This window comes from Heliangelus exortis, chromosome 7 (genome assembly GCF_036169615.1).
Source record: "Heliangelus exortis chromosome 7, bHelExo1.hap1, whole genome shotgun sequence".
NCBI lineage: Eukaryota > Metazoa > Chordata > Aves > Apodiformes > Trochilidae > Heliangelus > Heliangelus exortis.
The window spans coordinates 26,019,056-26,045,301 of record NC_092428.1 but is presented as its reverse complement, the minus strand read 5'-3'; the positions used below and the strand labels follow the sequence as shown (position 1 = coordinate 26,045,301).

Sequence of the window (26,246 nt, the reverse complement as noted above, 5' to 3'; positions counted from 1 at the left end):
CTGAGGTTCTTTTTCCACAGCACGATGTTACCCTAAGCTCCTCCTCCCAGTCAAGCTCTAGTCATGACCTAGCATTTGCTGTTATTGTACAGGGTATAGAGACCTATATTCTATATTACCCCAAAATGAAAGATTCCAATAAGAGAAAATATCCAAACAGTTGTCCTGTGCTGTCTGTGTGAAAGTCAGCACCCTCCAGGAAACTTAACCACCATGGAGTATCCAAGATGCAAAAGTGATTTCCTCTTCTAAGAACGAGGTATGTGCTGGCTTTTGCCAAAGCCTGATTTGAACTATAGCCACAAGAATATACTATCTATAAACTGGTCTTACTGTGACAATTTATAGAGAAGCAAGACTGGATTATTTCTTAAATTTCTTCTAACATAACTTATTAGCATGTTAAATGCAAGCAGTATAATCATAGCAAGAGTTTCCTTTTAAAATCTGGAATGTCACTAGAAAATATATTTTTTCTTCTTCCTATTTATTCCCCACTTATAATTTAAATATTGCCATGCAGTGGGGAATAGCACTACATGTATATGAAAACTCCAAAGTGAAACTGAATATAAACAGAAAGTAACTGATCTCATTTCAGTGAGCAAGAGGGTTGAAGGCCAGAAAGGAAATAAATTGCTTTAAGGGTGGGATGTTAAGCAAATATTTACACAATTTCCCAGTTTTTATCAAACATAAAATATAATCTAATAATCATCTAAGGAATGTTTTGAGAACATTTTCCCTTAAGTATTACTCAACATGTAGACATGGATGATCAAAAAGTAGAGACCCACTCCCACCAAGCATACAGCAGTATTTATCTAAAGCTCTCCCTAGTAGGAAAGATTACAAGGATTAGGTTCCAAGCTTGTGCAATTGTCTTTAGACAAACACAACAATATGCAATAAACTACTATTCACCAGATGACTTCAGAAAAAAAAAAATCAACATGCTAGTGACAATCAAGACTGAAATAAAAGAAAAGTCAAATAAGTAACAATACAGGACAAAAAGGCCCCCTTGAAAGATGCATTAACATGGAAGCCATCAGCTCAGGGGGTGGTGGCTTTCCATGTGGGGAGGCATTCTCTGGGGCCACTTCTTGGCTTCCTCCTCACAAAGGAGTTCATTCCTTTCAATGATGATTACATATTCTCAGGGTTTGATCAAAGAAAGCAGGGTACAGCGGGTCTCAAAGTAAAGGCAGTCTCAGAACTCAATAGTTTGGAGCAGAGGTTTAATAGTCCTCCCAACCAGTCTCTATTAAGCAGGTCAGCCACAACAATATTTTCCTCTGAAACCTGTATTTAATTGGGTCAGTGGAGCAACAAAACAAAACAGAAACTCTACTGTAAGCTAGTCTCTACATCTATAAAACACAACTTTTGTCTGGTATCTTGTGCACCTGCTCCTCCTCTCAGATTCAGAGAACAAGCATTTGGGCACAAGCTTTTCCATTGATTTCAATCAACAGAATTACAAGCACACAAAAATCACTGCCTGAAACAGAGCATGACAACAGCCAAGAAGCATTGGCTTTTCTCTGGGTTCATTCAATATTTCCTACCCCACCTGTGTGTTTTCTGTTTACCGTGTGCTTCTCTGAGACAAGGTCCCTGTTTCCTTACTTGACTGCAAAGCATCTGGAACACTGCTAATATGGTTTATGTAGTTCATTATAAAAAAATATATATATAATATGCTTAATATCATGTAAGTCTACCACATAATTCCAAATGCTCCATTTTACTCCAAAGACAAAAACCAGCAATTTATTAAGAAGCAACTACTTGTAAGCAATTCCTGTTTGAAGAATTTCAAATGGCTCATCTCATTCGAACATGTAGATTCCTCAAAGAGGAATCATCTGTTTGAGCTGGCATGCAGGAGCTTAAGTCTAAAACTGCTTGCTGGTAGAGCTTGAATAAATCCTCAGTAATTTAAAGATGACCATGATGACCAGCCAAGTGCACCAGCACAAGAGATGTTCTATAAAAGATACTCTTCATGAAGAGGGTGCTTTACAGCACCACTACCAGCTATCACATTTAAACTTCATTTTACCATAGCTTTCAACATGTGGCTTCTAAACAAACTGTCAAACTTTCTTCTAAATATATAGCATATTTTTATTTTCTTCTTGTTCGGGAGTTGAACAGCAAAATACATGAATTTCAAAGGCTCACTACCATGGTTTTGGTCATCAGGTTACCACCTATGAGAATATTTATGCATTCCAAGATTACACTAATTGTTTCCTCCCCCCCCATCCATGTATCCTTTCTGTAACAAACTATGTTTCTTTTTATTTCCCCAGAGGCAAGGGATGATGGTGCTAAAGGTAATTTGGGCCAATGGAATTAAGTGACTGATACATTTTTTCTTTGAAGACCTCTAAAGTACTTAACAAATGTTTGCATCAGTACTGATTGTTTGCAGGTTACAGCAGCCAGCTTTAGCACATCTCAATCCTCAGAAAGCTGTAAGAACAGAATTTCTGACAGGAGCAGTAAGGAGAGATTGATAAGCAAGGAAAAGGAAGAAGAGATTGATAAGGAAGAAGCAGTTGCCTGAGCTATCACATCAAGTTTAACAGTACTGCTCTTCTATATATACACTCAATCACTATGTCTCCAGGGATGCATCAATTCTAATTGTAGAACCAATGCAAATATTCTTTTTCTGTAGGCAACACACCAAAAATGTCACCCAAGGAAAGATGAGCCTGTCACCTCTAGCCCTCAAAATTATATTATCTGAAGAAGACAACAGAAGAATTGATACCTCCTCTTTCTGATATCTGCATTCAGTAGTTAAGGCAATCAGGTACATACTTGGTAATGGACTGCTACAGGAAATCAGATACTCCACACCCCTCCAGACTAAATTCTTCCCATGCTTCTCTTTCACCCCTTTTAAATCCATTTAAGCCATGACTCCAAATCAGGACAGGCACTGCTACCAGTGAGTCCATCATTCACCAGCTCACATCAGGTTGTTACATGAGGACCATGCACAGATTAATTAAGGACATTTGCTCTTGGAATGCTTTGCTGAGATATGGAACATTATCCTCATTTTAGAGATGCACAGAAACAGATGTGTCCACAGCTACCCATGGTATACCCAGCACAAAGATAGGATTCCAACACTAGTTTCTCATTCTTTTTCCTGGGTTGGGATCAGGAAGAAAATTCTCAGTACCTTTATAAGATAAGAAATAAGTTAGTTACACAATATCTCAGAATCAGAAGGCTTCATGGAGCATATGGAGGCATGCCAATGCTAAATGTTCAAATTACATGAAATAAAGATATGAAAAGACTGTAAAAGGGAGACTCATAGAGGAGTCTTATTTTGTTTTACTTGAAATATTTCAATTATGAAAATACTATATATTTTGAAAGCAAGTATAATTACTCATAAAATGAGATGTTTTCTTCTCTGTGCTCCTACATGTGAATATATTTTATTTCTAAAATCCGTAACAGTATAAAATAGCCCTAATTAAAAAAAATTATTTCCTCCCACCCCACAATTAAAAAAAAAAATTATATAATTAGCTTGCCTTTGAAACAGATTTTAAGACTCTGAAGCCCTCACATTTTTAAGACAACACAGAAAGCGAACACACTTCCTAGAAGAGACTTTGTTACTGAGTATGTATGAAGTGCCTCTCAGCACAGCTGCATTCTGTAGGACCAGAAACCAAAATGAAAACCTCCTATGCATTAGTATATTGCTGATTTTTTTTAAATACAAGTGCATACCAGAAATGACTAAGCTCTCATCCTGACAGACACTCTGCTGCTTTAGAAGATGATCTCAAACCCAGATAATGAACTGGCATTCTCACAGCTCCGCCTTTCCTAGCACTGCCCACCCTGCTGAGCAGCTGCCTCTTAGGCTCAAGACCTCTCCTCCAGCCCCCCTGACCTCCAAACTCTCAGCCAAACACTTCCCCAAGTCTTTTCCCTCTGCAATCTGCTGGCAATGGCAGTCAGGCCTTCAGCCTGCTGATAACCCAATTATATTTCCTCATAAAACACGATGAGAAATGAGACTGAGTCCTCCAATAAATACCTTAAATTCCAGGCATCTTAAGTACAAGCTGTGAAGTAGTGCATTAAAATGAGCACGACTGTTTTAATGTGGGGTTGTGTATGATCTTCCACCTCCTTAAAAATGTGCTAGCAAACATTTTACTTATCAATGAATTTTTAATGAATCTTGGTGGCTATTTTTTTTTTTTTTTTTTGGTGCTCACCAAAGATACTTTGGGGAAATTGAAATATTGAGCAATTTCCTTTGTTTGTAGTAAAAATACACCCATTCATCTCTATCCCTTGAATTTAGACTGGGGTTTGCTGTTGCTGTCTATTTTACTCCGCTTAAAAATTGGTGAAAAGAAATAAAATTTAATTTTTGTATCCAAAGTTTGGAAACCGCTGAACCTTCTCATATTTAATAATTCAGACTCACTCTTCTAAATTTCTTCTGGGAAAATAAGATGGTCTTTATATTCCAAAAATGTCTTCACAAAAGTCTGTAGTACTGGGTTTTCTGATGCCGAGTGATTATGAAACCCCCTTTTGTTCTCATAACTTCATGATGTATATCTATAATTCTTTTCTTGTTTCTGAAGATAAGACCAGCCTTGTCTCTCTAAATGCCATTTCAAAGGAAGATTCACAGTTGTGTGACTTTTGATCTGGGTGGCAACCAGCTCGACCACCTGCGCTGGGTTTGAGCAGTTACTGAGCTTGCTTTGTACCATCTTATGAACACAGCAAGCCTTTTAAATCAGAACAAGCTGATGTGTGAATACACCAATTTACAATGTATATACAGAGTCCAACAATATGGGCATCTTTAATGACCAAACGTGTAAAGTGCATTTATTGTTTACTGATTATATCATTAAATAAAACAGATGGCTCATATTCTCCATCCACCTACAGTGGATTAAAACACAATGGTGTAATAGTCTGGTAAACTGGTAAAGTGAAACACTGATTTGTACTGGTGGAGTATTATAAATAACTGTTCACAAATGAGGTACAAAAGCTCACTGCCACCAAGAGTAATTAGCTTAAGGCTGTACTGAAAGAATGCTACCTTCACAATCAACATGTGTGTGCCATTCACACCAAACACCCTGTCTGAAAAAATAGAGCAGTGACAGAAAGCAGCAGGGAAGTTTCTCGGCATGGATAAAGTAGACCATATGCTTCCAACATCTAGGCAAGAACAGGCACACTTAGAACCATGTTTTGCAAACAATTCCCTCTTTAAGCACATTATTTGAGGCCAAGATATGCATGTTAGAGAAATATATAGTGCTCTCCTTTGCTTGCACAAGCGTTTTTATCAGGAGGAAGGAAGGGAGTTGGAGAAGGAATAATTTTAAGATCCAATTTTTATTCAAGAAGAAAAATCATTCATTAGTATTGTAATCCTAAACTATCAGCAGATCTACTAAATAAGACAAAATGAAGACTCACCCACAAATTACAGAAAACTGAGTTACAGCTTAGTTAATATAGCAAAGTCCAAGGTAAACAAAAGCTCTGAGGTAATAAATGCTACACAGTGAGATCTGGCAAGCTAAATCATGTTAACACTCATGGAGGAACATTAATACTTGCAGTAGGCATATAGGTTAGTGAAGAAATATTCTGCTGTGCTTTTAAAATGGTGAGTCTTAAAAGCACTTATAATTCTAATAAACTGTGGTTCCTGATTGTCCTAATTCATTGACTAATTTTTCAGCCTTCACAAACCACAATTAATAAACTGATTTTAAAATAGGATTCTAAAACCTGAGTTATAATGCAGATTCTAAGACTGAAGGAGCATGAGCACTGAACATTTATCAGTTTGTCTGAAACAAGCCAGTAGCAAGTGTCTCTGCCTTGTTTTTATCATTCTAGATCTTTCTGCAACAATTTAAATGATTTCTAATTATTTACTTTAAAACTATGCAAACGGTGTAGGGAACATAAACCCCGGTGTTTACAGTAAAATTGTTTTTCTCTATCTTTTCCATTTTGCTGCTTCCATAGATTTTTATTTGCCTTCTTGATTGGGTTCATATCTTCCATATTAGTTAAAGGACCAGCAAAAATCAGCAAATTTTGATCCTTCCTATCACCAAGTAGACTAAATGACCTCAAATAGTAAGATCACACTTTCTCATTCATGACTGTGGTTTTCTCCAGACAGATGCTCAGCAGTTTAGCCACGTGTGAACATTTCTTCTGCAGAGTTTGGAAGGTCCAATGCAACATAACTACATGCTATTTGAGGATATAAATTCTCTCTCAGTTTTGGTCTTGTCCCACAGCAGCACTAATTTCTCTGCAACAAACTCTAAATGATTTTCCTTAGCTGTGGATTTCTTACAGACATCACTTATGGCTTTCACCATAAAACTAAAACAACAAACAACCCCTCCCCAAACAAACTTTGCTCAAACCAGGAGATCCTCATTCAATATTAGTGCTACAGATGAGCAAACTACTCACAAGAGTATGACTTGCAAGTTCAGATCCTGGATTTTGTGGTAGAACTTGAGCAAAACGTGTACTCAGTAAATCATGAGTGTTTCTTTGTTCCAGTTGTAGGTCATTTAATCTCTTGTGTCTCCTGAGCATGGCCAAAACTCTGACCTGCTACTGTGATCTAGACTCAAAACCATCTAATCTAAAAGATTAGCTAAAAAAGGCAAGATTCTGATATCATAGCAGCTTGATATCTGCTTGATGACTTCATTATTTTCTTAAAGATAAAACCCTAACAATGTGATCAGAGTTGCAATGGAAAGCTGAATTAATTTTGCTTTTATTAAAAGAGAAAAATTTCAAGCAATTGTAGTGAGATAAGTGCCAGATGCTACTGGAAATCCCACTCAATGCACAGAAGAGCTTCTCTATCAAAAGAAGGATGTGTCTATGTATAAGGGTGGGAGAAGTTTACTAAAAATTCTGATGTTTGTTTGACAACAAACAAACTGCTTTTTTTTCTTAAAATGTTTAGAAATGCCAAGATAAAGTTACATGTCTGTATTTTACTGACCCTGTACGAGTTGCAAATGCTACTTAGCTTAGTCTATGGTCTAGTTTTAGTGCAGATATACAATCTCATGAGAATGGTTTAATTGAAGTCATGGGTCATGACAGAGAAAAGAAATCTCAAATTCACCAGCACATAAAAGCTGTTTACCTAGGAAAAAAAGATTCGGGCTAAACATTAGGGAAAACTTGGAACAGTATGATTGAAGAGATGAGGAATGTTCATCAGTGTAGAGCAGACCAGATGAATATCTGCCAGGATCTAAGCAGGGACAGTCAATCCTGCCTTAACACAAAGGGATAAACTTAGGGTTGAACTTTTCTGAGATCACTTCCAAGTTGACTCTATTCCTTTTTGGCAAATTTGAGGATGAAAATGAAATAACCCATGTAGCACGATATCATGCAGATCTGTGATCAAAAGATGTTACACAAAGGAATTTATGCCTTAAACACCCTGTAGTAAATGTGTAAAACTTGGCATCTATTGCTCCTATGACAGTTCCAGTGTGAGTGGTGTCATGAACAACATGATCTTTAATTTACTACTGGCCTTAAGGAGTTTGACTTCATTGATTCCTGAAGAGTTGCCTCCAATTATTTCAGCAATTACCCATCTCAGCTTTATCCTACAGGTTCCCTACTTCACCCTCCTTCACATAAACAATCTCACCAGATTCAAAATATTTTCACTACCTTCAGTATTCCTGAATATCATGTCAGAAAGAACTCATCCAACTGGAAACCCCTTGTAACTACTGCAAGAAAGCACTGCACTGATGATGCTGATATAAACCATGTCTTTTCAGGAAAGCTTGTCCTGGGACATTTATTGTGGTTCAGACATGACAATGCTTACTATAAAATGCCTTTTGTTTCACTCATGACACTGTGAACCTTTTTAGGCTCTAGTTGCCTAATGGTAGCCAACATATCTCAATACAGAGAGCAATCACAAAGGGTTATATGATATTTAACCTATTATGATGCTTTACATTCTTGGAACATGCAGTCCAGGACTAGCTTGGATAATTATCCATTGAGATCCTGCTTTCCTAGAGAAACACAACTGTGCTTTAGATAATATTCTTTCCAGCTGTTCAGCTGGAAACAAGTAGATAGAAAGGGGGCAAACTGGATAGTAATTCCAGATGATAGAAAGCAGAAAATGGACAGGACAAGAACAAAGGGCATTGAACATTTAAAAAGGAACAAAAAAAAAAAAAAAAAGAATAATTAGACATATTGTCTGAAGACTGCTGAGAGATCCTCAGACTGGATGTAGTGTAAGCAGCTTGACACATGGATAAAGCTTTCCAACAATCTGAAAAATAAAACAATGCTACACTAGAAATGCTTCTATCTCAGTAAGTGAAGGACATATCCTTCTAAGACTACCTAGGTAAAAGGAGAATAAAAGACTGACTTTTATTTTATCCTATGCACTTAAGTTATTAAAATATAAAGATCAATCATGATGCTTCTTTTTTTTCCAGGTCTGAAGTAAACTTTACTCCATACGTATCACTTAGGCTGTTAGAGCTGTACCTATGGTGGCTTTACAGCAGCTCAAAAGATTTCTCCACTTTCTATGATGCATGACCTGAAAAGTATTTCTAACACTGAATGAAAATTAAGCAAGATTTTTTTAAGAGCATTTTGGAAACAACATACAGAACACTGTCCAAGAAAGATGAGCAAGGTTTATAAAACAGCTTTCAATTGATTATTAAAAATAAGAAATGCATCTTACAGACATCAGATTACATCATACCTAGATGAGAAAAGGGAGCCCACAGTGTCCTGTACTATTCTAAAATTCTTGCTGTTGAGACCTAGAGGTACATTTCCTGTTTTTTGGTTGGACCTAATGATGAAGGATGTTTAGCTTTGGGAATTTTGCTGACACAACATTTATGTTTTCCAGATGTTTTGTCCATCACCCCAACAAAGAAACAAGGTTTCTTTTTAAAGTCAGAAACAAAGTGAGGAATGATCAAGTACTAATTAATTTCAAGGTTTAATCTGAAATAACAAGCTGTATGTTCTTTATCCAAAGATTGTCTTCTGATTAATAGCACCACAAAGCTTAGCAGTTTCCTTCTGAAAAGATTTAGGACTTTGTAACAGAGAAAGATTAGTTGCGTATTAAAACACAAACATATAAAATAATATTAAAAGTAAGTAAGTATACTAAATGCTTAAAAGTCAGGAAATTAAAAAAAAAATTCTGACACTGACAGTAACAAAAGCACCAAAATACCCTACACATGTATTTAGGGTTTCCATTCATCAAGAGAAACATTAAGGACAGGGTCTGCTCTGTACTTGGCTTTGAGCAAAGAGCACAACAAAAGCTGTGTTGTCCCAGGAGATGACCCAGACTGAACGAGATGACCTCTTCAGGTCCCTTCCAACCTAAATTGTCCTATGATTCTATGAAATGTTGAAAAATAACTGTAAGGTCTGGACTATCCTGGAGTTCAAAAGTACAAGGACGTTTGACGAGTAGTGATGCAAGAAGCAGGACTACCAGAATTTTCCTGTGGAGAAGGGTGAAGAAGCTTGACTAGAACTAGAATGGAGGGGCAGGCCTTCCACTTCTGATTGTAGTCACATTGGTGATGCAGCTGTTGGAAGTCATACAACTTAGCACTTACTGCTTCACTTCTATCAGCTGGAAGTGGAGGCTCTGTCTTGTTGGAAATCGAGTTTTAAAAGTCACCTTTTATAAGATTTTTTTTGCATGTAAGTGTCCTGATGAACCAAGTAGAAGAAAAAGTTGTTCTGGAGTGTAGTAGCTGCTTTTCTAAATAATTCTCTGCAATTTGGAGGGCGGTAGATAGAATTTATCTGCCAACTGGATAAAGATTGAACTCAACTGAAATTTTTATCTGGATACTTTTAGGTTTGTTCACTTCCCACTGGGCCATGTGTGGCTTGGAGACTGCCCAAATTCGTAGAAGTTTTTCTAGACTAGTGGCTTAGGATATGGGCAAAAGACTGAAGATCTTTCAGAACATTCTCTTTTCTGCAAAGGATAGATGTCTGAGAGAGCAATATTGGAGATGACCACAGCAGATGCCATTTCCTTATGTTAGAACCTATTATTTGAAAATCCCATTGCTGAAACTACACTGAGCTTCTGTTATAGCCTCACAGTTTTCAAGAGGAGTCATAAAATCTCAGTATGCTCAGAGCTATGGATGTACATAGAAGGAAATTATTAATATTTTGACATTATCAGCATGCCAGTAGTACCCTACTAACACAATGCCACAAGTGGAATACCCTAGTTAAATGTAGTGTCTGTAGGTTTATTTATGAAAAACCATTAATAAAATATAATAAATGTATAGATCATTTCCAAGCAAGAATATTCAAAAGCATTTATTACAAAAATCCCATTACCCAATACCAACAACAAATTCCAATATATCAGGCTGGCTACCTTGCTAGAGCAGCAAACTGGGATGGGAAGACTGTTATGCCACTGATTTCCTTACTGAGCTATGGCAACCTACAAAGCCACTCCCTGCTTTTAGTCCCCATCTCCAGAACACTTTATGCACAAATACAAGGCCAGGGAATTTAAGTCATTCAAAGGGAGTAATTTAGCTCTCTAGCTATCTAAATATCTAATTTCTTAATATATTTTGGCCAGATACAGAAGAGATGTTGCTTGCCTTTGCCAGACAATAAACCCAATAATAGGTTAGGCAATAATTTGATGCACGGGGTGGCATATGACTTCAAGCATATCAGCACATAGATACTGTCAGAGCAGCAATTAAGTTCAGCAATGTTCAGTTCAATGTTACCTTTCCCATATAATAATGATGTGATGAATAGTTCTCCAGTGTTTTCCTTTATTGGTTCCAGTAATTAAGTGAAACATTGTGTGGTGCGTACTGATCTTTGCAGAAATTAAGATGCAACTGCTAATCTGTGCTAATTATTTTTCTTACACTTTTATTTAGCTAATTTGTGCTTATTTCTTGGGGTCAGTATTTTATGATTATTCTTGTGACTAAACAACATTGGGATGATGCAGAGGCTGGGATAATGCTAGACCCTTCTACCAAACTGCCACAATTTCACCATAGGGCCATCTATGAATTGGTTTTAAATAACATTCTGAGTGTCTTCTACTGCAAGCTGTATCCATGCCAAGGCATTGCTTTCATCACATTTACCTTATCTGAGCTGAAATCCTAACCTGTCTCTCGTCCAGACAGGTGACCTGGCTCTGCATTTTTGACAAAGAAAAAGGAAATCCAGTGACACATGGAAACATATTTGACTACCCAACCTTTTTATCTAAAAGGAAGAGTCCAAGTATATTTCAGAAAGATCCTATTTTTCATTTGGCTTATGGAACACTTATAAAGTAGGACTCCTAGCTGTGCTTCCCAAACACAAAACAAAGTCAAAGGTTACAGCATATGTTTTTGTTTCAGCTTCAATTTACTTGCAAATGCATTCAAACACAATATGAGGACATACTTTATTTTATTGAAAATAACAGACTACTGGGTGCTGCAAAAAAGGCTGAGGTACCTCAAGCATAAACATGGAAAGAATACATTGGTTTAGAAACCCATAAATCCTTATTTGAATCTGCCAACCTGAAAGCCAAGTAAAGCCCGAAAAAACTATTTCTCCTAAATGCTATGTCTGATTAAGCCATACTATTAAATGACAGCTGAACTTTAACATTAATATGATATTATTTAAATAACTGCATGATTTTTTTTTTACACTAAAATGATGAATGATTTTTGGACAGCTCAATTGACATAAAGCAAGAAATCCCTTTAATGAGATTTGACAAAATGGAGACATATGCAGAATGTTCGTTACAGCTCATGTCGCAGAGCCCTTTCTGGGGAGACTTGGGTTTGGTTGTGTCTTTTTTTTTTTGTTCATTTTTTTCATAGTTTATTTTGATTGTCTACAGGCACTGAACCATCTCTTTCAATTGCCACTTCCTTTCTCCATGGATTTTGAATTTAGCTTGTGTCATTTACATATTACTCTTAATCAGAGAATTTTATGTTGCAGTTTGGAGTTGCAGTTGTAAGAAATATGTGGAATGAAGGCAAGAGGTTCAGTCATTTTAACCTTTGTAAACTGGGTCTACAAGGAACTAACAAAGATATTTTTCTTAGGAGACTTACGAAGAAATAAAGCTCACACTAAAAACCAACTTATTACATTCCAGTTTTGATATTTTCCAAGCAAAGTGACAACAGCTCTGCCAAAACTTTCAAACTTTCTCTTCCTTTTTTTTCCTTCTTTTTTTTTTTTTTTTAAATTCCTTTTAATAAGCAAATACACAACAACGTAAAAGCCCATGCCAAGGGGAATTTAATACTAAACACTTTAGAGGATGCTCTAAACTTTAAAACTGTGTTTTCATAGTGCCCAGCAGCACCACCTGTTACAGGAATGCTTTCCTTCTTCAGGAAGCTAAGTATACACAGAAATATGGACATCACAGAGAAGCTCAGGTGATGTTTCACAAGGTAAATAACATATTCAGAGATGCCACTAACTCAAAAAAGCTTTCTGGAAAGGTACCAATGTAAATTTAAGGTGACTGGTAATCACTGTATAACTCTCTCCCTGCAGCCCCACCCAGACTTTTAGGATGTTGGAATTTTCCCCTTTCTGTATCATCTCACTTTGATCCCAAGAACAATTCATTTACACTGAAAGCACGGAAGAAAAATGCTAAAACCACAACATTTGACTATGTGCCTGCCACATCTATTCAGGCACCTATTCTCTCTGTGTAAATTTAAAATGCCCCAAAATATTTACAAACCTTCTCCAATGAACTCTGACAGGTTAAAAAAACTTCACAAATACACAAAATAATTAAGAGTAAGGAACACAGGATATCATAAGCAAAAAGCTTAATTTTAGAACATACTTATAAAAAACTCAACAAATACAAAGAAACATAGACAAGAAATAATTGAGCAAGGGCTAATCCCTCAGGCTACTGAAAACTCTTTCCATAGCTGTGATGAAGCCTTCTATCTAACTATGCCTGCTTCATTACCAACATTCATTCAAAGACATTCTATGAAGCAGTCTGTGCAAAAAAAAAAAAAACCCAAACAGGTATGTCAGCAAAATGCTGAGGTTGAATTGTAACTAAAAATACAGGTATGGAGGGAGAGAGGAAAAAAGAGCAGAAATATCCCTACCTTTGCCTTACCTTCGCAACATTCCTGTCAAAATCCTGGAACTCTTCCCAAGGTTTGCATCGGCTTCTCTAAGCTGAGGAGAAAACAGGGTGGTTAAAAATAAAAGGTACATGTAATCCATTCTGCACAAAGGATGGGTATTTCTACTGTCATTTGAGTCAGTCAGCTTAAGATTTAGCCCAACACAAATTCATGTGTAAGAAAGCCACCAAAGCTCTGAAATTTATTTTTTTTTTTTTTTCTGGTTTTCACTTATGTAAAGATAAAATCTTGCCATCTCTGTGAAAGACAACAAGAAATCCTTCTACAGATACATCAACAGCAAAAGAAGGGGCAAGGAAAACATTCATTCTGTACTGGACATGGGTGGGAATATAGTTATCAAAGATGAGGAAAAGGCTGAGGTATTTAACACCTTGTTTACCTCAGTTTTCAACAGAAAGACAGGTCATCATGAGGACGGATGGCTTCTGGAGCTTAAAGAAGGTGACAAGAATCTAAACAGCCCCCCTGTAATATTGAAGGACACAGTCAGTGACCTATTGAGCTGCTTGGATCCCCACAAGTTTATGGGATCGGATGGGATCCACCCAAGGGTGATGAGGGAGCTGGCAGAAGAGCTCACCAAGCCTCTCTCTATCATCTACCAACAGTCCTGGCTCACTGGGGACATCCCAGATGATTGGAAGTTGGCCAATGTCACACCAATCCACAAAAAGGGCCGGAAGGAGGACCCGGGAAACTCCAGGCCTGTCAGCCTGACCTCAGTGCCTGCCAGGGTTATGGAGCAGATCATCCTCGGTGCAATCACACAGCACTTGCACGATGGGCAAGGGATCAGACCCAGCCAGCACAGATTTAGAAAGGGCAGGTCCTGCCTGACCAACCTGATCTCCTTTTATGATCGCGTGACCCGCCTGGTGGATGAGGGGAGGGCTGTGGATGTGGTCTATCTGGACTTCAGCAAGGCCTTTGACGCCATCCCCCACAGCATTCTCCTGAAAAAGCTGTCTGCCCGCAGCTTGGACAGGGGCACCCTGTGCTGGGTTAAGAACTGGCTGGAAGGCTGGGCCCAGAGAGTGGTGGTGAACGGGGCTGCATCCAGTTGGCGGCCGGTCACTAGTGGTGTCCCCCAGGGATCAGTGTTGGGCCCAGTTCTGTTTAATATCTTTATCGATGACTTAGATGAAGGGATTGAGTCCATCATCAGCAAATTCGCAGACGACACCAAGCTGGGAGGAAGTGTGGACCAGCCGGGAGGCAGGAGGGCTCTGCAGAGGGACCTGGACAGACTGGAGAGTTGGGCTGATTCCAACGGGATGAGGTTCAACAAGGCCTAGTGCCGGGTCCTGCACTTTGGCCTCAACAACCCCATGGGGAGCTCCAGGCTGGGCACAGAGTGGCCGAGAGCAGCCAGGCAGAAAGGGACCTGGGAGTCTGGATTGACAGGAAGCTGAACATGAGCCAGCAGTGTGCTCAGGTGGCCAAGAAGGCCAATGGCATCCTGGCCTGTATCAGGAACAGTGTGGCCAGCAGGTCCAAGGAAGTGATTCTGCCCCTGTACTCAGCGCTGGTGAGGCCACACCTCGAGTCCTGTGTCCAGTTCTGGGGCCCTCAGTTCAGGAAGGATATCAAGGTCCTGGAGCAGGTCCAAAGGAGGCAACTGGGCTGGTGAAGGGACTCGAGCACAGGCCCTATGAAGAGAGGCTGAGGGAGCTGGGGCTGTTCAGCCTGAAGAAGAGGAGGCTCAGGGGAGACCTCATCACTCTCTACAACTCCCTGAAAGGAGGTTGTAGTGAGGTAGAAGTTGTTCTCTTTTCCCAGACGACTTTCAACAAGACAAGAGGACACAGTCTTAAGTTGTGCCAGGGGAGATTTAAGTTGGATATTAGAAAGAATTTCTTTACGGAGAGGGTGATCAGGCAATGGAATGGACTGCCCGGTGAGGTGGTAGATTCTCCGTCCCTGGAGACATTTAAAAAGAGACTGGATGTGGCACTCAGTGCCATGGTCTAGCAACTGTACTGGTGGGTCAAGGGTTGGACTTGATGATCTCTGAGGTCCCTTCACCCACGGCTAATTCTATGATTCTATGATTCTATGAAAAATCATGGAAGATAAGACATTGAAGTAAAAAAGATGAACCAAGGATAGAGAGCAAAAGCTTTACAGATAAAGGGTCACATGTAGAAGCTCTATAAATTGGTATCCATAATTCCCATTGATGTGTGTACAGGTATTAGTTATGCATATCAGGCAGGGCATCAAGGGATGAAGAGACAGCCATGCACTGGGCTTCTGATGATCTATGAAAAAGAAAAACAAACCTATCTTGCTTCCATTGTTTTTCAAAGACACTAAACACAACATGCCCACGCTGTCCCTTAAACACAAAACTTGTATTGACCTTACAGCAGCCACCACTGGGATGGATGCCCAAATATTTTGTGATCAGTATAAAGTATGTACATAGGGCACAGCACTATAATATATATTTTTTGCACATAACAATCACTCACTGAAAATAATTTGTTGTTTACTAGGACACAGGAGACCTAAATTTACAGCTAAACTTAATTAGCTGACTTGTTCTACAGCTCTCAAAAATCCTGCAAAACAGGTGAAAACACAGCTATATGAAAGATGAAATTAGGGAGACAAAGAGGAAAGTTGTGAAGCAAATGAATTTCATACTAAAGAAGAGCAATTACTCCTATTGCTCTTTAGAAGGGATTAAAGCTTGCCTCTCTTTTTGTGTTTACCAGTGTCCCACAGAACAAAGTCCAGAAATGAAGAAGGTTATCAAAGAAGAGGCTTACTGTCTTCCCTCTTATTTCAGCTTCTAGTAGCTGGAGCAGAGACATCTTTTGACTTTTTAGATATCTTGGAACCAGTGGCACATTAAAATCAATGATAAATGAAAATTCAGTGATTGTCAGTTATGAAATTGCAGGGACCACTGCTTCCAACACTGCTCTTGGAAACACAGCTGTGTGTACACATATAAAAATATTCCCCTCTTCATGAAAGCTGAGTATTTACATCTTCGTTATTAAATCAGATAGAAAGGACTACCTGATCATTGACTTCTTACTACAGAAACTTTGCTGTGGAAGATAAAATGCACCCTGTGTTATAAATCCACCAAAACAGTAACACTGCCAAGAAAAATGGCAGTCTTCCAATAACAAATCACCTTCACCATAACAAACCACTATTGTATCTTCAATATATGCATATGCTCCATTCTGGAGCCCAAGACTGTAAATATTTGCTACCAATATTAATGTTTATTACTGAAGTCAGAAGTTGCAATCAATGCCGCATAACCTATTTGCATAAATGTCCTCTTTGTTCTTATAAAATGTATCAGGAAAGTACCAAGTAGAAGCTGGGACTGGATAACACAAATCAAGGCTTGCTCTTAGCAATATTATATTTAGTGGGAAGGTTTACACTCACTCTTAGATCTCTGTAATTACGTGCTATGATGGAACAAAGATGAGCATTGCATTCCAGGGAGGCCATTCCCTCCTTTTTTTCCTGATTCATTCAGACAATTCAAGCTCCAGAAAAGCAGCTTAGCCCAGTTTGACACAAGTAACAGAAGAAAAAATGTCACAATAATATTTAAAAGGCTCATTAAAAAGCCAAGTTCTTATCTATGCTAGAAGGGAATCTGAAGTACAAATGTATGCTTTACATTGTTCTTTTATTATTCATAAAGATGCATTTAACACTTGGGGCTTCTCCTCCCTTTTCACAGAAAAGTAGCTCTCTCCTTTTTACCATTAAAATGTTTGATCCTAACTCTCCTCTCTTGCTGGAGGATTCTACCTGACAGCTAGAATCAGTCCTGATAGTCAGGAAGGGGGAGCTGAATCTTAGAGGCCTGACAGACTCCTCTAAGCAAGACGACCTCAAATTTTTATGGTAATAAAAAAAACCCACAAGATAAGGGAAAGAGATGTAAAAAGGAAATAAACAGGTACACAAATGGTTGGAAGATCTCTAGCTACCTCCCAAGAGAACACTAAAAAAACATCTTTTTTCCTGCAGTGGCAGAAAAAAATCCAACATAAACAGTTTCAAGCACTAAGTTTGTTTTTATGTAGAACTGAAATGTATGATATAGTTCTTCCATCATTTCTTTACCAAAACTGGTGCATTGCAGAAGCCAAAGCAATGACACGCAAACATGTTATATGGCAGAAAATGGCACATCCTTGCTTCACAGAACCACTGGAGTGAAAACATTTTGAAATATGCTTCAGTCCTAGCAATAGCAAATCTACACAATGTTGAAAGAAGCATTTAGAAAAAATTATTAAGAGAAAAGAAAGAAGACGAACAAGATGCTGATGTTGATATTTTGTCTGCCTTAAGGAACATTTTAATTTGAGGTTTTTGTAAAACATTTTGCATCTTTTATTAGAGTCCTGTATAGCCAAGTTAACCTATCTGACTTGTAGCAGAGCTTTAATTCTTCCTCTGGCTTACCAAAAAAAAAAAAATAATCTTTTACTCTGCAGACAGGAAATATCATGTATGTAAATTTAAACAAACTATAGGAACACTAACTTATTTAAATTTTACTTATATTTTGAATTTTCACAACACTGGACTGCTAAGAAATCACCATCATACTCAAGCAAATATTTGAGCTTTCAAGAAGACAAGTTTGTTCCTTGGTTAATAAGATAATAACAGCATTTTTTTCAGTAAAATGATTTTAAAAATCTATTGTGTATTGACAGAGCAACCTCTGTCCTGATCTTTAAAAAAAATCTCCAGAAAATGGGAAACTTGCCAAGCTATCTGGTTCATCCCTGACTGTACATCTGAGCATACTGACAAGTGGGACATGTCCACTCATGTGGCTTCACTACAGAACTTTTCTAAATTCCTTAAACAAAATATTTTAAGTGCCATATGAAGAAAAATGGGAATTTCGAATCTTCCTATTATGACAAGTGGTTTCTTACTCTACTGCAGTGGGAAACACTTTCCTAGAATACCTTTATTTTCAATCTTGTTCCTTGCAGTTTACGAGTTATGTGATCAAAGAACTTTGCTCTCCAAGTGGAAAGCACAGAAAAGGAAAAATAATGCCATGAACTATGCATCACCAGAACTGTATTTCCTCCTTCTCTTTCCTGAGGATTTTTTAGGATCAGCAGAAAGGGATACATGGCAATCATCTCCACTGCCTAGGTTTTACTTGTCCAGCTGGAAAACAAAAAAACATCTGACTCAGCAGTCACTAGGGGTGTCAGAAGCGACTAAAAAAAGACCACAATGTTGCCTGAACAAAAAGCTGACAATATGTAGGTACAGTTAATGATTTATTATACTTAATGTTCTAAAGTAGGTAATGCCCAGGACTTCAGAAAGCAACTGGTACAGCTGACAGAAAATGCCTCATTAAAGAAGTCATTTGAGGCTTTACCAATCAAAGCAATCCAGGTGAGGAAACCCCCTGGGAGAGATAAAGGAAATTTCCTAAGTGCCTTTGGTTGGCTAGAGGAGGACTGAGCTTTGGCAAAATGGGACACTGAGGAAAGTATCTGATGGATGTGTCACAGGCAGAAAGTCCCAGGTGCAGTGACTGCTGGTTCTGTGGGCTAAAGTCAGAAACTGGGAGGCAAAGGTCTAAGACTGAAGTTCAGAGAAGTTTTTACATTGGATGGGATGAGCTTCTGGGCAGCTCTATTAACACAGCAGACTGAAGACAATCCTTATGGAGGCAACATAAGCCTAAAATGACAGAGATTTGTTATCTTGACTAAAGTGAGAGAGCAGCAGTGTAAGAAACCACTGCCTGCTCTTTCACACAGAATTGCCTAAGGAGACAACTATTAGCATTTGCAGCTACAAGGCTGATCAACTGTTAGAAGCTAAATCATGATCATAGAGTCACAGAAGACCAGAATAACAGAATGGTTTGTGTTGGAAGGGACCCTAAATATCATGTAGTTCCAACTCCTCTGCCTCTGGGCAGGGACACCTCCCACTGGACCAGGTTGCTCAGAGCCCCATCCAACCTGGCCTTGAACACTTCCATGATCCTAAGCTTTTGTCTCATAGGAAGTCCAAGAAGTCCCTCCAATAGACATTAAACAAATCCTTCAAAGGACAGAAAGCTGACTTGACTGTGCTGTTAGTGAAAGGAAGTTTGCTTCCCACAGCCAATTTGGTGATTTCAGTATGATTTCCTGTAGGAGGGGTTTTGCATGTTTTGGCCCATTTAAGACACTTTTTAAGGGATTTGCTGCAGAAAGTAACATCTCCTGATAGCAGCTCATTTACATGAAACTAATCAGTTTGCCCAAAGCAAATAAAATCCTAAACCAGCAATTACTTATTGTCAAACTTACCCTTTCCCGAGCACGCTGGATCTTCTCTCTGTCATGGCTGAGGTTTTCCAGCATCTCCTGTCCAATCTGCTCTGCATTAAAAAAGAAAAAAAAAAGTAAATCAGGAAAAATATATCTTGTCATTGTAACATCAAAATGAGAGATTAGACTGTAACAATGTCATTTATGGTACATATGGTAGCCTAATCAATCCTCCTAACTGCAGTTTCATTATATTTTAAGCTTTTCAAGCAACATAAAACTGAAGAAGTAGCAACCAAACCAGAAGCTGTGCCCCTGCAAGATCTTGAAGTTGTCTAGGCCCTGGGAACTGACACTGACCTTTGGTCTGTGAAACAAAGGCAAGAAGACTTTCAGATTTTCTCTATGTGCGGGGTGTTTATTCTCCCCACAGGCTCCTCAAGGACTTCCCAAAGGAAGTCGGGAAACCTTTGCTAAAACACCATCCATCCATATACCTCCAAAGAGACTGAGAAGCCCAGCAAGAAGAAAACCACTATGCCTCTCAGCATTTACCATTCTTGCTTAAATAAAAGTGGTTTCAGGCTAAGCCCAGTTGCTGGTGTCTATTTTACTCAAGCACGGACTATTTCTTGCAAGCTTAGAGGTACCCTGTAATGGAGCTCTTCATGTTTTTAATAGCAGATATATATATTAATCTATTAATGCTCTATTATCATCATTTGTGTTTACACAGGGGTTGTTTGCTTCTGTATCTTATGCTGAACCAAAGGTTGCAAAGTTATGGTGGGAAGGCCTCAAAATATGGTACAAAGACAACAACAAGATGCCAAAATTTTACTCTTCAGACAGCTTCGGTCAAACACTCCTTTAAAACTGAAATATTAGCAGCAAGTACAGAGATTTTAATCTTCTAAGCTGTACAGAAACATTAAGAAACCCTCCTTGTATTTCCCTGAAGGAGAAAAATAAGTCAAATCATTCCTATTTTACAGATGGGGAAGCAGATACAAGGAGCTGAGCAGCTGTATCTTGCCTCAGGACACAGAGCACGTGTGAGACGCCGGCATTTCTGTGCACGTTCATTTAGGCTACTTAGCCAGATTGCCAGAGACTGTACCAAAACCTGAGTATAACTATAAAACCAACATAAATAACAAAAACCATGCCTTGCTTTTCTTCTGGTGAATGAGTGGGATCTTATAATTTTCTTATTTGAGAAACCTCAAGGAAAAGAAGCATTAAAAATTCTTCAGTATGTTACCAGTGCAAACATAACTATTCCTATTTTTTTAAATAGATACAGTCCATTTTCAGGCAACAATCCAAAGCAAAATCACCTCAAACTTGAAAAATTTGAGACAAGCAATTTTTATTCCCTAAATGCATTTAACACAGGGTACACACTCTGCCAGATAATGTCTAAGGAAATTCATTACATATATATTTCTCTATCTGTTGCCAAATACAGCACAAGTAAGATAAATATTTCTTCAAATATCTGACCACAAATTGACATCCTCGTTATGCTATCTTGTCCCTCTTGGCTTGCTGCTCTTTACTTTTAGCTGTATATACAATGCCTCCCAAAGGTGAAATGTGGTAAGATATGTGGTTATTGAGTTTAAAAAGCTGTAAATTGCAGTACAGCTATACACATGGTAGCCTAAGAAAGTGATTCAAGACAGAGCTTTGCCTATGTTTGCATGTTGAAGAACTTTCTGGATGAAGCTATACTGAGCTTATTCCTCATCAAAGCACTCGAAACACTGTAATGCACAGATATGTGCATTCAATGTAACCTGGAGGAGAAAAACCAAAGCAAAATCCCTTAAAAATAGAGAGGAATAAATCAACAAATTACTAACCAAGTAGCATGATGTGGGATGATAACAACTATTTATTGCTAAAAATTATACCTATGTTTGCACAGCCATAAGGAGCATGAGGGACAGATTTTCCTTCAGAGGAATAACTCTAAAGTTAATGGCTAAATTGGCTTGGTATTTCACAAACAAAGCTCAAAAATATCTTTATAGGAAACAGCTCTATTTTTATTATACCAATATTAAGCAAGTTACTGTGGGTTTTTAGGTTGTTTTTTTTCCCATCTTCTTCCTGTCACTGGCAAGTTCACACTCTTAGCTTTTTATAATGATTGAGTTTATTTTCCAACCATCAGTGTGACAGCAGCATCAACTGTAAGTGAGGGTAAAACACCGTCACTTTGACGAATAGTGTATTTTCCTCTCATTGTCGATGACTGAAGACATCAATAAATAAGGAAGGAGAGCATGTCAGCCAGAATATCACAGAATGAATTGTTGATATGACACTTAGGGATTAAACCTTCAGCCATGAAGTTCAACCTAGCAGAGGGCTCTGAGAACTGAGATAGTTGCGTTTCTTCCCAGCAGCCTCTACAGATAAATAATTGGATGGATCATCAATTTTACAGGAGCAGCTTTACTCTACATGCACTTTAGCTGATGATCTTTGGCCTTTTTTGGGCTAAAATAATAACATAAGTTGAACAAAGAGACATAACGGAGGTAACATAATCTCACAACAAGTTTGCAAACATAAATTGACACCTTTATCCACAGATTCTCTTCATATCCTTGTTCTACTCAGAAAATTCACTGATGACAGTGAAACTTGATTTTTAGTTGGAAGGTCAAGACAGTCAAACAAAAGAAAACAAAAAACCAGAAAACACAGACTTATAAATGATTTGATGACATGTCTTCTCACTGGATTTGCAACTGAAGGTGCCTGGGACTGGAAAAAAAGTAACACTAGCCCACAACACAGCTAATTACAAGCTTGGAATCATTGCTATCTGCTTGCTATAATTTTTCAACTTTCCCCATGACTTTGATGTTTTCCTGCTAGTTAAAACCTTCATCTCTGTGGCAGATTCATTCTTTTAGTGCAACAGTTCTGTATAGATCTTTACAGACTACTTATAATGCAAATCATTGACGATGCTATTACAGTTATGTGAAAAGGTCAGGTTTTTAAATATACTGGAGTGCAGATGCACAAATTAAGACCAATACATGAACTGAAGGGTGTTGTGTGTTGCTACTAATGGTGTTATTTCCATAGAATCTTAACAACTTCAATTATTTAGAGATTACCCCATCCTTTCAGTCCGTATGTATGGACAATGTTTAATACAGTGCAGTCCCAAGCCCTATAAAAGACTACATGGTGCTGCCTCTTCTAACTGAAAATCCCCAAGAGAGGCAAAAAAATTATGTTCTAAATTTACAGTTAAGCTACAAAAAGCAGAAGGGTGAATGCATTTACATCATTATTATCTATGCACTGACAGAGGGCAGGAATATTCAGTATAGCAATAATCTTAGTCTTAAACAATGCTGTGATGAAGACAAAAAATACTCAGAAAAAGTACATAAGTTAATATCAACAAGCATTAGCCTTAAAGGTTAATGCTAAAATTCACAGCTCTGAACATATTCTACCTTAAGGGTGTTTAAGCAAGGTATGGGAAATAAGCCCATTCAGTGCTGAACATTTTAATAATGCCATGTTGTGGGTCCAATAAAAATGGTGTCTGATTCTATGAGACAGTTATGCAAAAAAATACAAGATTTCTTATCCTCAAGCACTGAACCTGATTAAAAGAATGAAGATGCTTTCCCAACTGAAGAAAAAATAAAACCCCCAAACCCAACAAATGCAAACTCAGCTTTCTCCTTCATGTGAGCAAGATTGCCACATGGTTTTCAGCCTTTCTACTGAGACAAGCCCAAAAGCCCAAAAGACAATGATGCTTTACACTCCTGAACATGCCCTTCCTTTGGAATTTGCTAATATTTATTTAAATGAACAAACCATAATTATTTAATATATGTTCCACAAAGCTTGATTTCTAATACCTACACACATATTGAGAATGCAAAATAAGTTGTGTTTGACTGGTTTTCCTCTTTCTTTGTTTTTTTTTTTTGCCTCCAGCCATTTAAGCATTTATTTACTTTATCAGCTAAACTGATTCTGAAAGAGCTTCTTCTAATCACTCAAGTCAATAATACTTTTTTCCTTAAGAATGACTAATAGATTTACTCAAGAGACAGCAATGATACAGAATGAGTCTCTCCAGGCCTTTGGATAAATAAACATAAATTTTAATGAAATTTATAGAAAGCCCTGATTTTTCTTTTCATAAAAAATTAAAATAATCCAACATGGTTTATACAGCACTTTTCCTCTCCAAATGTACCCTGTGTATGTGTGTATTTATAAATAATATCCCACTAGCAGCAGCAGCAGATATTCTGATATGGTTTAAAATATAAAAGAAAGCTTAAAACCAACCAAATAATGGAGATGATGCCTGAAAACATGATTTGCCCAATCTTATTACACCTATAATCCACGCATCTGAGCAATGTAATTAAAGGTGGGAAAAACAAACTAATTTACACTGGGAAAAGCAGAACATCACGTTAAGAATCAAGATAATCTATCTACAGAATAATGAAATTAACTCCAAAATCCACTCTGCATTCTAAGAAAAGCAATCAGAGTAGGAATGGAGAACTCTTCCACTCTGAGATCCTCAGCCTTGCCTAGTGAATAACACCCAAGTGGGGAGCCTAATTCTGTGTTGGTTTTGCACACAGACATCTCCTGCTCTTAAGATGCAGCAAAGTCTGTGGAAGATTTTGGGAGAAGAACAATGCTGACACAGGCAAAAACTTTATCAAGATTTCCAAGGCTGGCAGGCTTTTTTTCCAAAAGTCACTCTGTTTTTGGACAAATTAAAAGTTTAGATTTTAGGAAACTGCAAGAGATAAATCATCAACAGCAGCTTCTGGGGGAAAAAAAACCCCACAAAATGTTAGAAAGTACTAAATGCTTGTTGTTCAAAGCTGACAGCATGTAGATTTACAGATTTGGAAAATGTATGTTGCAGGAGTTAAAAGAATTCAGGTCTGAGTCAAATGCTTTATGTTTCTGACAGCAGAAAGTTAATAAAGAAAGTGATGACATATTTTTAAGTGCAGGGACACAGGTGAAAGTCCTATAAAATTAGAAGTTCACAGTCGATACATATTTACATTGAAGAGCCAATATAATCAGAGACAGGAGGATTTAGATCATTAAAGTTATTAAACGACAAGTAAATGTAAAATCTGTAAATACAGATAAATGAAGGAGAATATAATAGCTATAAGTTGATGGAGAGACAATTTGTAGAACATTAACAGAACAGTGAATCATGAGAGCTGGCACTAAAATGCTTCAAGAATTTGCAACAGAGAAGTTAATCTGCATGCATTTCAAATAAAAAGTCCTAATAAAATGTAATGAATGCTCATGAAACTATTTTCATTGACCAACAGCAAAAGGGGTCTGTTGATCCAGAGGTCAGGGAAGCCAGAAAGAACACCATCCACAACACCTAATCAGAATTCAGGCTTTGTGCTTTGTTTCAAATAAAGAAAGAAAGATATTTTGAGGAAGATGACACATGCCTTTAAGAACAAACTGGAAGCATTTCATAACCAACACGTCCCATGGTCCAGGCCTATTCTGTCCTTCCCCAGGAAAAATAAACAGGCAGATGAATGAGAAGAAAATAGGATAGAGAAAGCAGAATGATGCTATATGACAGACCTAGTAACTTCACCTCTAATAGCCTTTTCTAAGTTTTCATACCTTTCCTGGAATCTTAACTCACATCAATCTACTGGCATAAGACTACTCATTTCTAACTATCTGATGTGTTTTTTTCTATCTACTTCCATCATCCATCTATCTGAGCTCTCTCACAGCCACATTCACAGGAGGTGGCAGACTTTGATTCTCCTGAGTGCTTGACTACCTTGAAGTCCAACCACTCTTTTAGCCATCTCCCAGCTCGGTAATTCTTATCTGCTCCAAACTCCCCCCTTTGCATCTTCCTCCCCTCACCTTCCTTCAAAGAAGTTCTAAGGCAAAAGAAATCCTTGCTTAGTGAAACAATAAGTAAACCACTTGCTCCCCCCATTTCAATCCCTTATGTAGGTGAAGTTGGGAACCAACCCCCAGTATCTTCTTTTCCTACTACTTTAAGGGCTGTCAGGACAGAAGATGACCCTGCTTGCTCTGAGCTGTGCTGCAGGGAATGGATGCTGCTTCATTACAGTACTGCCAATCTTAAAAACAATTCAGGAGGGGAGAGTAGTAACAATCTTGACTGCACCTAAATTAAGTTGCAGAAACATACCCTATAAAACTTGATCCATAAACCATCACTTCATTAAAATTATAACTCCAAACAGCACGTAGATGACATAACAGTGCCAATCTATGCTGGGATTCATGGACACATCTTAACCAAAAACATGCCACCATCTACCAAGTTTTCTATAAACTCAGTGTAAATAATTATTGTGGACCCTACAGTACTGGTTATTTCAAAGACTTAAATGTGTAGGCAGAGCATTGGCAACTCCTGCATTCAGTAGCTTGGGGTCATAAAGCTGGTCCTGTCTCTCCAGACAATTTACTCTTAAAGCAATAAATGCACTTAAGCACAAAATAGATGAGACAGACTATCAGCCAACCAGCAAACAGAAAACAAAGTCACATTAGG

At 38.0% G+C, this 26,246-nt stretch overlaps 2 protein-coding genes across 5 annotated transcripts in view; one reads left to right on the top strand and one right to left on the bottom strand.

Annotated features, from left to right (window-relative positions):
• The window catches only part of VTI1A (vesicle transport through interaction with t-SNAREs 1A), a 263,303-nt gene that overhangs the window by 84,539 nt on the left and 152,518 nt on the right, over nt 1-26,246 (bottom strand). For 2 of the 4 annotated variants that reach the window (XM_071749441.1, XM_071749440.1), the window contains 2 exons: nt 19,673-19,743; nt 13,307-13,368 (listed from right to left, as the gene is read on the bottom strand). In XM_071749441.1, the coding sequence (XP_071605542.1) occupies nt 13,307-13,368; nt 19,673-19,743 (133 nt within the window). Of the gene's footprint in view, nt 1-13,295; nt 13,369-19,672; nt 19,744-26,246 lie in introns of all 4 variants that reach the window. The other 2 variants (XM_071749442.1, XM_071749444.1) reach the window with 1 other exon arrangement.
• ZDHHC6 (zinc finger DHHC-type palmitoyltransferase 6) overlaps nt 15,722-26,246 on the top strand; it is a 173,871-nt gene continuing 163,346 nt past the window's right edge. The window contains exon 1 of the mRNA XM_071749432.1: nt 15,722-15,732. Coding sequence (XP_071605533.1) covers nt 15,728-15,732 — 5 coding nt within the window. The 5' untranslated portion in view covers nt 15,722-15,727. The remainder of the gene's footprint in view (nt 15,733-26,246) is intronic.